At 36.6% G+C, this 13275-nt stretch overlaps 1 protein-coding gene across 1 annotated transcript in view; it reads right to left on the bottom strand.

Annotated features, from left to right (window-relative positions):
* LOC306981511 (natural resistance-associated macrophage protein 2-like) overlaps window positions 1-13275 on the bottom strand; it is a gene marked incomplete at its 3' end in the record, with an annotated part of 33013 nt that overhangs the window by 4041 nt on the left and 15697 nt on the right. The window contains exons 6-14 of the mRNA XM_079581119.1: window positions 13269-13275; window positions 11829-11899; window positions 11691-11758; window positions 8652-8807; window positions 8403-8561; window positions 3965-4051; window positions 3762-3881; window positions 1967-2116; window positions 631-704 (exon numbers count right to left, since the gene is read on the bottom strand). The exon at window positions 13269-13275 is cut by the window's right edge and continues 100 nt beyond it. Of these exons, the coding sequence (XP_079437245.1) occupies window positions 631-704; window positions 1967-2116; window positions 3762-3881; window positions 3965-4051; window positions 8403-8561; window positions 8652-8807; window positions 11691-11758; window positions 11829-11899; window positions 13269-13275 (892 nt within the window). The remainder of the gene's footprint in view (window positions 1-630; window positions 705-1966; window positions 2117-3761; window positions 3882-3964; window positions 4052-8402; window positions 8562-8651; window positions 8808-11690; window positions 11759-11828; window positions 11900-13268) is intronic.

The raw sequence follows: 13275 nt of genomic DNA, 5'->3' as shown, positions 1-13275 counted from the left end.
GAGAGGGTTTGAAATGTTAATTAATAAATGAACCTAATATTTTAGGTGCAAATGGACACAAATCTCGTTTTTCTTCATTTTCCTGGTCGTCCGTTTTGCTCAAATAGAAATAAAGGCCTGTCTCTAACTGTGGCCTGGTTCCAATAAAGGCCTGGTCCTAGATGCCCTTGAGTAAATAAAGGCCCCGGCTTATATTAGAGCATTTACGGTAATTTAGAAACTTGAGCATGTTTAGTTTAATTTGTCCTTCTTTTAATTGTACAAAGAAAATATTTAGTTTTTTTTTTGTTTAAAGGTGCATTATGCAACTTTTTAGGCAGCTGTATGAGTGGTCAGCATGGCGCCTTTACTTTCCGTCACAGTGGTGGGTCACTACTGGGTCACTACAAGGTCAAATACACACAAATATCAACCTTTTTTTCCACCTAAAAAGCTACATAATGCACCTTTAATAATAATTTAAAAAAAAGCTAAGTGGGCGGAGCCTCTGTGTGGATCAAAAGTCCTATCAAATTTCGATCGTACTGCGCTTAAAAGGTTACGTTGCCTTTCAGCGAATCACAAAGTCATGTGACGTTCTCAAGGCGATTACAAATGTGTGGTAAGAGTCTGATCAAACGTGTAACTCACAGCCCGTTGGCGAAGTCGTGCATGAGCGAGGGTAAACTGGTGAAGGTGAGGATCGGGATCAGGGCGAACGGCAGCTGAGGAGGGACAAAAATCACACACAGGAGGTTGATTCAAGAATTCAGCCATCATCTCCCTCATCAAGAACGCCCAGCAGAGGAGGTTCTTCCTGCGGCAGCTGAGGAAACTTAGATCCACTGCTATCATTTATCGCTATATCACTTTATATCACTTTATCACGTCTTCCCCCATAAGTAATTCCAATCCCGTTGTTGTTCTATGTCAATTGTTGTCTTACCATATTTTACCTCTATTTAATATTCTTTATGCATGCCCCTAAAGCCTTATAGTTTAAAGTTTTACAGCTTATTTTTAATCTAATCTAATCTGTGTCATATGTTTTTATGTTTAAAGGGATATTTCAGGATTTTTGACATAGGGTCTCATTTCCTAGTTATCCAGAGTGTTGCTGATTTCTGGAGATATTTTTTTTTGTAGTTCATGCAGCTCTTATATTTGAAGAGTTTTGTGGCGCTAGGCTAGTGCAAGGCTAGCGCATGTCTATGGTATCAGCTAGCCTGCATTAAAAACAGCCTGACCCGCTCCACAGAGCACCTGAGGCAAATCACTTATAACACCAGACTAACCATATAAATGTCTGTGTCCACTGAATATTTTTTGGAAAATAACTGACCTGCATCACATGAATTACCACATTTTGAGGGACTATTTTCTAGCAGATCACTCCGCCGCTGTGTAGCTTATACAACCACGAGGCTGATGCTGCTCAAATATAAGTTATTTTAAATGTAAAATGGTTAAAATTATTCTATGGACACAGACATTTATATGGTTAGTCTGGTGTTATGACTGTTTTTATTGCAGGCTAGCTGATACCATAGACATGCGCTAGCCTTGCACTAGCCTAGTGCCACATAACTCTTAAAATATAAGAACTGCATGAATTACAAACAAAAAAACCTCCATTAATCAGCAACACTCTGGATAACTAGGAAATGAGGCCCGATGTCAAAAATCCTGAAATATTCCTTTAATGTTGCACATCTCACCGACAAAAAATCCTAGTTTGTGAACCTGTGAAACAATGGCAATACAAACTATTCTGATTCTGATTCAGTCACACAAAAAGATGTTGTTAGCATTTGGCCTCTCCCAGTATATTCCTATGGCTCCAAACGGGGGTGAAGTTAGAAGCGACCGCGCTCTTCCACGGGCACAAAGACCAGACAGGTACGGATCAACTCGTCTAAGCTCAGGTAAGAACATATCTCAGTGTGGAAGAACGGTGGAATTGTACTGTTCTCCGTGGAGCTGTTACCTGCAGGCTCATGAGCACGTTGAGGAGGTCGTTCATCCCCGTCAGGTGCTGCACGTCCTGAAATATGGCCACAAGGAGAGTGGGAGTGATGGCCAGAGAGCGGGTCAGCAAAACCCGAGCGAAACGGGACCAGCGCAGATTCAGGAAACCCTGAGACGCAGCAGAAACAGAGATGAAACTGTTAAAGGGCTGGGACAAAATATCAAAATATTGTCTTTGTTTTGATACGGATATAGCAGGGGTAGGTTTGTGTTCATCATCGCCAAAACACCAAGGGCCGAACCTCACCATTGTAGCCTAAGGTAAAGAACCATTTTCTGCAAATGCCAATGTTTTACATCAGTGGTTGTAAAGTGGTCTTACCTTAATGACAAGCTGTGACCCCAAAAAAACTGTCATTTGTCATATATTGTATAAAATATTGTTACAATACGTACGTATACGTTATTATTGAACATGCCGTAGATTGGCTTTTAACCTCTTAACTCCCACCTGAACATGTTTTCTCCTGTTCTCCAAATTCTCCAAATCTAAAAGCTTCTTCAAAATAGCGACAAAAAACAAGAAGAAAATGAGGATGTAAATTGACAAAAAGCAAAAAAGTGACAAAAATCCAGCAATAAAGTGAAGAAAATCCAGCAAAAAAATGGACAAAAATCCTGCAAAAAAATGACAAAAATCCAGCAAAAAAATGACAAAAATCCAACAAAAAGTGACAAAAATCCAACAAAAAGTGAAGAAAATCCAGCAAAAAAAGTGACAAAAATCCAACAAAAAAAGACAAAAATCCAGCAAAAAAAATATAACAAAAATCCAGCAAAAAAATGGCAAAAATCCGGCAAAATTCTAAAAAATCCAGGCAAAAAAAGGGACACAAATCCAACAAAAAGTGACAAAAATCCAGAAAAAACTGACAAATGTCCAGAAAAAAACTGACAAAAATCCAGCAAAAAAACTGACAAAAATCCAGCAAAAAAACTGACAAAAATCCAGCAAAAAAACTGACAAAAATCCAGCAAAATAAGACAAAAATCCAGCAAAAAATGTGACAAAAGTGCCATAAAAAGTGACAAAAACACATAAGGGAAATAAAAAGTGACGACAATGGCAAAGAGGAGAAAATGCATTTGGTTTTGGCGGGTGGTAAGAGGTTAAGACTGAAATTATGATCAAAGCAACCCAATAATATTAAGTTGAACAGACTCCAGTGTGTTTCCGTGTAGTTTCCAATGGAGAATATTGATAAAAAGTTCCCTATTGGCTCCCGACCCACTTTTGTGTCCCGACCCACCAGTTGAGAATCACAGTAGGATGTTCTGCAAAAAAATCCTGACACTATTTCTCATATTTTAGAGTACTTTAACAGGTATTTGATCCCTTATTTGCATCATAATATTTCTCAAAATCATATTGAGGGCCAGAGGTTCAGTGCTGGAGGGCCGGATTTGGCCCCGGGGCCTGACGTTGCCGACCCCTGGTATATAGTGTGGACGGGGGTGACACCACATCCTGTTATCTGGAACTGTCTTCATGTGAGACAGGCCTCAACTCTGACAATGTTCAAATCCAGGCTGAAAACTGATATTTTTTTTACCCGTGCGTATGACACTGAAAGTACTTTATCAGTTCTCGCTTCACTTTTATGGTGATTGTTTTATTATGGCCTTGTGTACAAACCTGCCTTACCGTCATCTCCTTTTGTCGGCCTCATTACTTTCTTTCAAAAATATGTCATCATTCTTGCCCCACATCGGGTCAAAGTCCAAGGGAACACATCACCTCCTCCCTCACTGACCTCCATTACGAACTGTCCGGAGTACGTCCCCGTCATGGTGGAGCTCTGTCCCGCGGCGAGGATCCCCACGGCCCAGATGTAGAGCGCGGCGGGGCCAAAGAAGCACCCCAGGACCACGCCCTGAGACGAGAGGGAAAAGCATCAGCGTCCCATCAGGCGGCCGACTCTGTAAAAAATATGCTTCCAGTGACAGTGAAAGTTACCCCTTTGTAGATGTCCACCTCCAGGGTGTCGTTGTTCAAAGGGAAGAGGTCCAAGTGGGGGCTGCCGGATTTGTTGCAGATGCTGTGCTGAAATAAGACAAATGCGTGTTTTGTTTAACCCCTTAATTCCCACCTGAACCGAGCACATTTTCTCCGGTTTGGCTTTACCCCAGTCCAAAAGCTTCTGGAAAAAAGGTGTGAAAATGGCGACAGAACTGAGACAAAAACAATGATGAAGATGTGACAAAAAAGTGAGAAAACTTGACAAAAATATGACAAAAATGTGACAAAAAATTGACAAAAAATGACAAAAAAGTGACAAAAATGAGACAAAAAATGTGACAAAAAAGTGACGAAAAAAGTGACAAAAAATTGACAAAAAATGACAAAAAAAATGCAAAAAAAATGACAAAAAAATGACAAAAAAATGACAATAAAGTGACAAAAAAGTGACGAAAAAAGTGACAAAAAAGTGACCAAAAAATTACAAAAAAATTACAAAAAAATTACAAAAATTGACAAAAAAATGACAAAAAAATGACAAAAAAATGACAAAAAATGACAAAAAATGGACAAAAAAATGACAAAAAAATGACAAAAAAATGACAAAAAAATTGACAAAAAAAATGACAAAAAAAATGACAAAAAAAGTGACAAAAATGAGACAAAAAATTGACAAAAAATGACAAAAAAAGTGACAAAAATGAGACAAAAAATTGACAAAAATGACAAAAAATGTGACAAAAAAGTGACGAAAAAAATGCAAAAAAAAATGCAAAAAAAATGACAAAAAAATGACAAAAAATGTGACCAAAAAATGACAAAAAAATTACAAAAATTGACCAAAAAAATGACAAAAAAATGACAAAAAGTGACAAAAAATGACAAAAAATGTGACCAAAAAATGACAAAAAAATGACAAAAATTGACAAAAAAATGACAAAAAAATGACAAAAAAATTGACAAAAAAAATGAAAAAAAAATGACAAAAAAAATGACAAAAAAAGTGACAAAAATGAGACAAAAAATTGACAAAAAATGACTAAAAATGTGACAAAAAAGTGACGAAAAAAATGCAAAAAAAAAATGCAAAAAAAATGACAAAAAATGACAATAAAGTGACAAAAAAGTGACAAAAAATGACAAAAAATGTGACCAAAAAATGACAAAAAAATTACAAAAATTGACCAAAAAAATGACAAAAAAATGACAAAAAGTGACAAAAAATGACAAAAAATGTGACCAAAAAATGACAAAAAATTGACAAAAAATGACCAAAAAAATGCAAAAAAAAATGCAAAAAAAATGACAAAAAAATGACAATAAAGTGACAAAAAAGTGACAAAAAATGACAAAAAATGTGACCAAAAAATGACAAAAAAATTACAAAAATTGACAAAAAAAATTACAAAAAAATGACAAAAAGTGACAAAAAATGACAAAAAATGTGACCAAAAAATGACAAAAAAATTACAAAAAATTGACAAAAAAATGACAAAAAAATGACAAAAAAATGACAAAAAATGACAAAAAATGGACTAAAAAATGACAAAAAAATGACAAAAAATTGACAAAAAATTGACAAAAAAATGACAAAAAAATGACAAAAAATTTACAAAAAATTTGACAAAAATGTGACAAAAAAGTGACGAAAAAATGACAAAAATTTACAAAAATGAGTTGAATACCCCCAAAAAAGATGGAAAAAAAGTCTGATGACGTGAGGAAAAAGATCCATTTAGATGAGTTTTGTAGGTCTTAGCTTTCAAATGAGGTGTTACATTTGGGTGAAGCTGAACTGGAGAAAATGCTCTCGGTTCGGGCGGGAGTTAAGAGGTTAAAGGGACTACACAGAGTTTAAAAATGTTAAAACTTAGCATTTTCATCCCCCAACATGTTCCAGCCAAGGTGTCACTGTGGGTCTGAAGTGCCGTCATGCACAAGCTTAATATAGAAGCTGCAGTTACATGTATGACCTGAGGTGGCAGTAGTGAGTATAAAATGGCCAACTTGCATCTAGCCCCTTTAAGACTGAAAGTTGAAATGTTTATTTCAGTCGAGCAGGAGAGACTAGTTTCTCTTTTGACTTAATTCAGGCCATATTGCTTTGTTCTTCTCAGCAGGAAGGGCCTGGTCAGTTCTTGGATGGGAGACCGTTTGGGAACAACTGGAAGCCTGGGTGAACATAGTGAGTGAGTGGTTGGTGGTGGTGGTTGTAGCCCCCCCCCCTGGTCATCTCAAAAAGGGACCGCACGCCTCATACTGATGTCCATAAGCATTTATTGGCACAGTAAACGTCTGGAACACCGTGGGGGACACACAAGAGCTCTGTTGTAAACTCTAGACATCAGCATATTTTGGTCACAAATTGACATTTTATATTGTACAGCAACAAAAAGAAACACTATTACCGTGTTCGCCAAGTAGACCAGTGGTACATTGACTCTTAAAGGCATAAAAAGTATTATTTTATCGCCGCGCTCTTGACTTTTGCCTCTGGCGGTTTTACACTCACGCCGTTAATGAATGAGACGTTCTGCACCGTACATCCCGATTCTCAAGTAGAACAGGTTGTACTTGTAAAGTAGTAGGAGTTGTAGTTCTTGATTCCCATCTCTTATGAGGCTGTCGTGCCACACTGCTCACAGTCAACACAGGCCAATACAGGTCGACATAACAGTCAGGACAGCAGAGGGCCGAACACTGTCTCACAAATATATCACCTTTAATCAAAGTTTTCATAATTATGAGTAAGATTCACTTGTGGGTAATTGACTCCTTTTCTTTGTTTAAAATGCCGGTCAATCAGCCCAGGTGTTTACTTAAGAAAAAGGTGAACAAGATATGATAGAAAAAAACAAATGTGAATCCTAGAAAAAAGTGAAGCAGTGATGCAGTTTTTTCATATACTAATGTTCAAAAAAAGGGTAAAAACTGCATATTTATTTACCTCTTAACTCCCACCTGAACATGTTTTCTCCTGTTCTCCAAGTTCTCCAAATCTAAAAGATGCTTCACAACAGTGATAAAAAAGAAAAAAAGAAAATGAGGATGTAAACACAACAAAAAAGCGCTAAAAAGTGACCAAAAATAGTGATAAAAATGACAAAAACTCAACAAAAAGGTGACAAAAGAGCAGCAAAAAAATACAAAAATCCAGCAAAAAAAGACAAAAATCCAGCAAAAAAGTGACAAAAATCCAGCAAAAAAAAAGACAAAAATCCAGCAAAAAAAAAGACAAAAGTGACAAAAATCCAGCAAAAACATGACAAAAATCCAGCAAAAAAGTGACAAAAATCCAGCAAAAAAATACAAAAATCCAGCAAAAAAGTGACAAAAATCCAGCAAAAAAAAAGACAAAAGTGACAAAAATCCAGCAAAAACATGACAAAAATCCAGCAAAAAAGTGACAAAAATCCAGCAAAAAAATACAAAAATCCAGCAAAAAAGTGACAAAAATCCAGCAAAAAAAAGACAAAAATCCAGCAAGAAAAATGACAAAAATCCATCAAAAAAATGACAATAATCCATCAAAAAAAGACAAAAATCCAGCAAAAAAGTGACAAAAATCCAGCAAGAAAAATGACAAAAATCCATCAAAAAAATGACAATAATCCATCAAAAAAAGACAAAAATCCAGCAAAAAGTGACAAAAATCCAGCAAAAAGTGACAAAAATCCAGCAAAAAATGATAAAAATCCAGCAAAAAAAAAGACAAAAATCCAACAAAAAATGACAAAAATCCAGCAAAAAATTTCAAAAATCCAGCAAAAAAATGACAAAAATCCAGCAAAAAAATGACAAAAATCAAACAAAAAAAGACAAAAATCCAGCAAAAAAAATGACAAAAATCCAGCAAAAAAGTTACAAAAATCCAGCAAAAAAAGACAATAATCCAGCAAAATAATGACAATAATCCAGCAAAAAAAAGACAAAAATCCAGCAAAAATAATGACAATAATCCAGCAAAATAATGACAATAATCCAGCAAAATAATGACAATAATCCAGCAAAAAAAAGACAATAATCCAGCAAAATAATGACAATAATCCAGAAAAAAAAAGACAAAAATCCAGCAAAAATAATGACAATAATCCAGCAAAAAAAAAAAGAGACTAAAATCCAGAAAAAAAATGATAAAAAGTGCCATAAAAAAGTGACAAAAACACATAAGGGAAATAAAAAGTGACGACAATGGCAAAGAGGAGAGAATGCATTTGGTTTTAGGTCAATAAACCTACTACTATTTTTTTGGAATGCATTGTGCTGAAAGTGCTGTGTTGTCCGTCTAGTCAACACTATTGTCTACTGTAGGTTGTGCTGCTTTGTCTCGGTGTTAGTTTATCAAATGTATCGTAACCGTTGAAATTGCTACGTATTGTTTCGATGAATTGCACAGCCCCGGCTAAAACCAATGGAAACGTCTCCCGGCACTCACCACCTCCGCGTTGGTCTGCTCGTAGAACGCCTCGGCGAAAACCGCGACCACGAACACGTTGATGAGGAAGGAGATGAAGAGCGCGATGGCGGACTCGATGAAGAAGTACTTATTGGCCTCTCTCACTTCCCTCTGGTTCGAGCGGTCCACGTCTCGAGACTAACACATCGCAAAGAGAAAAGAAACAGGTCAGTTTGTATTCAGACGACTTCAGAGTTCCCGTGAATGAACCCACACAGCCCCGTTTACCTTGACCAGGGCGGAGTGGAGGTAGATGTTGTGGGGCATGATGACGGCGCCCACGATGCCCACGGCCTGGAGCAGCTGAGCGGAGCCGCAGCCTTCGCAGTACGGAACGAACATCCCCTTCAGGAGCGCGCCCTGGTCCGGACCCACCGTCACGTACTGGGCAGGGAACAAGGATTAACAACTTAAAGGTGTTGAGATGGGTGATGTTTAGTTTTGAGTTTATGAAGAAATAACAGGAATGTTCACTCCAGCCACTAGACCAAAGGTATTTAATAAAACTGAAAAAAGTGACAAAAATCCAGCACAAAAGTGACAAAAATCCAGCAAAAAGTGACAAAAATCCAGCAAAAAGTGACAAAAATCCAGCAAAAAAGTGACAAAAATCCAGCAAAAAAGTGACAAAAATCCAGCAAAAAAGTGACAAAAATCCAGCAAAAAAGTGACAAAAATCCAGCAAAAAGTAACAAAAATCCAGCAAAAAAGTGACAAAAATCCAGCAAAAAAGTGACAAAAATCCAGCAAAAAAGTGACAAAAATCCAGCAAAAAAGTGACAAAAATCCAGCAAAAAAGTGACAAAAATCCAGCAAAAAGTAACAAAAATCCAGCAAAAAGTAACAAAAATCCAGCAAAAAAGTGACAAAAATCCAGCAAAAAAGTGACAAAAATCCAGCAAAAAAGTGACAAAAATCCAGCAAAAAAGTGACAAAAATCCAGCAAAAAGTGACAAAAATCCAGCAAAAAAGTGACAAAAATCCAGCAAAAAAGTGACAAAAATACTGCAAAAAAGTGACAAAAATACAGCAAAAAAAAAGACAAAAATACAGCAAAAAAGTGACAAAAATCCAGCAAAAAAGTGACAAAAATACAGCAAAAAAGTGACAAAAATCCAGCAAAAAGTGACAAAAATACAGCAAAAAAAAGACAAAAATCCAGCAAAAAAGTGACAAAAATCCAGCACAAAAGTGACAAAAATCCAGCAAAAAGTAACAAAAATCCAGCACAAAAGTGACAAAAATACAGCAAAAAAAAAGACAAAAATCCAGCAAAAAAGTGACAAAAATCCAGCAAAAAAGTGACAAAAATCCAGCAAAAAAGTGACAAAAATCCAGCAAAAAAGTGACAAAAATCCAGCAAAAAAGTGACAAAAATACAGCAAAAAAGTGACAAAAATACAGCAAAAAAGTGACAAAAATCCAGCAAAAAAGTGACAAAAATCCAGCAAAAAAAAGGACAAAAATACAGCAAAAAAAGTGACAAAAATCCAGCAAAAAGTGACAAAAATACAGCAAAAAATGATAAAAATCCAGCTAAAAGTGACAAAAGTCCAGCAAAAAAAGTGACAAAAATCCAGCAAAAAAAGTGACCAAAATCCAGCAAAAATTGACAAAAATCCAACCGTAGCACCCGGAGGAAACCTGGCTGCCTTCAGTCTCCTCTGATCCTAAGACACGATGCATCCCCTCCAGGGTTTGTCCCTGTTTCAGAGCGTGGTGTCCTGCACTGGTCAGCTCCACCTCCTCCTTCCTCTTCCTCCTGTGCAGCTCCCTCCCCTCTGTGAAGAGCTTATAGGCGGCTGCATTTATGAAAAAAAACAAACACCTAACCCCCAAAAAATTGCTACAAAAGGTTTTTCAATGGTTTTCTGTAGTCAGGTGTGCTTATTAACATACTAAAAGTCTACCAAAATCTGACCACTGGAAAGGTCTAATTTTCAAGATGGCGTCCAAGAGGGTGGCAAAGATCCTTAAAATGCCCATTACTCCTTTATTATTTATCCTAGACAAGTCATTTTAGTGTCTAACGCCATGTTTTCTGTGTCTAGGAATCAAATGGGCTTGTTCAAATTGTAGTGACATGATCACATAACTATGATATACAAAAACATTGTTTTGAAGCAGGAAACAAACTGTTGTAGTTGATATAAGTAGAAGTGAATGATTTAAAGAGTTTTACAGAGGAAAATCCATGAACAAATGGAGCTAAAGCCTCTGCCTCCTATAAAGCAAAACTGCAAAAATGTTACTTTCTTCCTAAATATGACATAAGGTCAGTGACAATAATCGAGAACAGATCAGAACAGTGTCAAGGAAATAAGTGATGTTTCCATTGGATCACATTGCACTTGTCTAAAAGGGCCAGTCACAAGATGGCCGCCAGAGTCACCATTCGTTCCAGCCTGGAGTAAAGGGTTAAAGAGGAGTATTTTTCCCTCTTTGTTTTCCCTCAGACATCACAGTACACTGCAAAAAGTGGATTCTAAGCAAGTAAAAAATGTCTTACTTTAAGAAATAAGTTCTTATTTTTTCCCTAAAAAGTAATAATGTTTTGCCGAGCAAAGTTTTCATGAGAAAAAAAAATCTTATTTTAGGAAATAAAATCTAGCCATTTCTTGTTCAGATAAATTTGCTAAAAAACATGTTAATTTTTCTTTTTGAATCTTCTTCAGCTTTAGACAAAGAACATTTTTTCTTATTTTTAGCGGTTTGAGCCTCAGCTTCACAGCTCGAAGGTCCCGGGTTCGATTCCCACCAGGACGGGGCCTTTCTGTGTGGAGCAGGTTCTCCCTGTGTCTGTGTAGGCTTCCCCTACTAAAACATGTACAATAGGTGAATCCTCCAGCCAGGTGATTCTGACCATCAGCCTGGCTCCACATCATGGAGACGTGTCCCCGGGCGCGGGCAATATTTTCCTTAAATATTAGTATTTATTAAGAACATTTTGCTAAAAAATGTGTGTCATTTAGAACATTTTACTTAAATCAAGCAACATTTAAGTAAAATATCCACAATTTTTCACTAAATAAGAATGTTTTCCTTAAATTATTCCATTTTCTGAGAACATTTTGCTTAATTCTAGTTATTTATTTGCTTAAATTTAGTGTTTCTTTCTTGTTTTATGATGAGAAAAATATTCTAGAAGAAAAAAATGCTGACCCCATTGGCAGAATTTTTTCCTTAAAACAAGACAAAATGTCTCATTTTATCACTTACACACAGACACTCAGTATTATCCGTGTAAAACGTATCCGCGCACGTTACCTCGTATCCGAAAGTAAAGGCCATAATGGCGATCAAGACTCCGAACAAGGCTTCCAGCTTCCTCAGGCCTGCACAGAGAGGAAACACACTTTACTTTTGATCGCATTTGCACAGCTCAGCAACTCAACTTAACTTTACCATATTTGTCCAAAAAGAGGAAGAAGAACGTGTCCACAATCGTGATCAGGACTCCCCCCCACAGAGGAATTCTGAGACACAACGTACAATATCAAAGCATCAAAAAGAAAGCAGGATGTGACACTTTAGGCGAGACGCTGCAGCTGAAAACACGATCTCAAGGTGATCGATGTTGAGATTTTAAACTCGTTTTCTCCCTTAACGTTATTGAACAAACTCTATTTAAATATTGACATGTTTGGTGTCCACGTGTAGCTTGTAAGGAGAGCGAGAAGTAAACCGAATATGGTCATTTCCTTTCCGGGAGACAGCGGTGTAGAAACACAACAGTCTTGAACTTAATATTTAGATTTTGTTTAATGTGTTTTTCTTGCCTGATTTATTTAATTTTTAACCCCAAAATACAAGGCAATTACAGCCCCCACTACGAGCCTATTCAAAAAAAATCCCTTCTGAAGAAATCTACTATATATCAACACAATAAAATCTGTTATTTATATTTAGCGACAGAAATTAAAGGCAATTTCTCATATTTAAATCAGTAATCCACAGCGCAGGTTTTAAAGAGGGGTTATTATGCTTTTTTCAATCACATAGCACCAGTCTATATCACACTACAATGATGACCAAACCTTCTGTTGGTCTGTAAATGAAGTAAATTAAAATAACTGCCTTGTATAAAATGTCTCTCTCAAAATGGCTGTAGTGAATGGCTTGAAATAGGCCTCTGTCTCTTTAAGAACCTCTGAGCCTTTAGACACGCCCCCTCCACACAACAAAAAATGACGGAAAAAATGACAGAAAAAATGACAAAAAAGACAAAAAAGTGACGAAAAAAAGATTTAAAAAAATCACACAAAAATGACAAAAAAGACAAAAAATTGACAATAAAAGACAGAAAAATGACCAAAAAAAATACCAAAAAAATGACAAAAAATTTACAAAAAATGACAAAAAAAGTGACTAAAAAATGACAAAAATGTGACAAAAAAAAGATTTAAAAAAAAAAAGAAAGTGAGTTGAAAAAAAAGAGTTGAATGGCTGTAGTGAATGTCTTGAAATCGGCCTCTGTCTCTTTAAGAACCTCTGACCCTTTCCGAGGAGCAGTGGTTGGTTGCTCGGCTGGTGACGAAAGCTCGGAGGCGTCTCCAGGAGGTGGGGGCGTTCCTAGGAGGACTCAGGCAAACCTATCCCTAAAATGGCCGCCATCAGAGTTTTTACAGATTACTCAAAAATACGTGAATGTGCCAAGGCAACACTTCAGGCATGTTTTTAATGAGGGAGTGACATAATAACATGATGTAAAGCTTGAAAAAGTCAATTTTGCATAATACCCCCCCCTTTAAATTGATATCCCTGAATTTCTTTTTGCCTGCAGCGTCTCGCCTTGTGGACATTGTCACGGACTCTTTTCCTCCGCTGATGCATCGGGCCTCGTACCTGCCGG

This window comes from Gobius niger, assembly GCF_951799975.1.
Source record: "Gobius niger genome assembly, chromosome: 22".
In the NCBI taxonomy this organism is placed as follows: Eukaryota; Metazoa; Chordata; class Actinopteri; order Gobiiformes; family Gobiidae; genus Gobius; species Gobius niger.
This window is presented reverse-complemented; position numbering and strand designations above follow the sequence as displayed.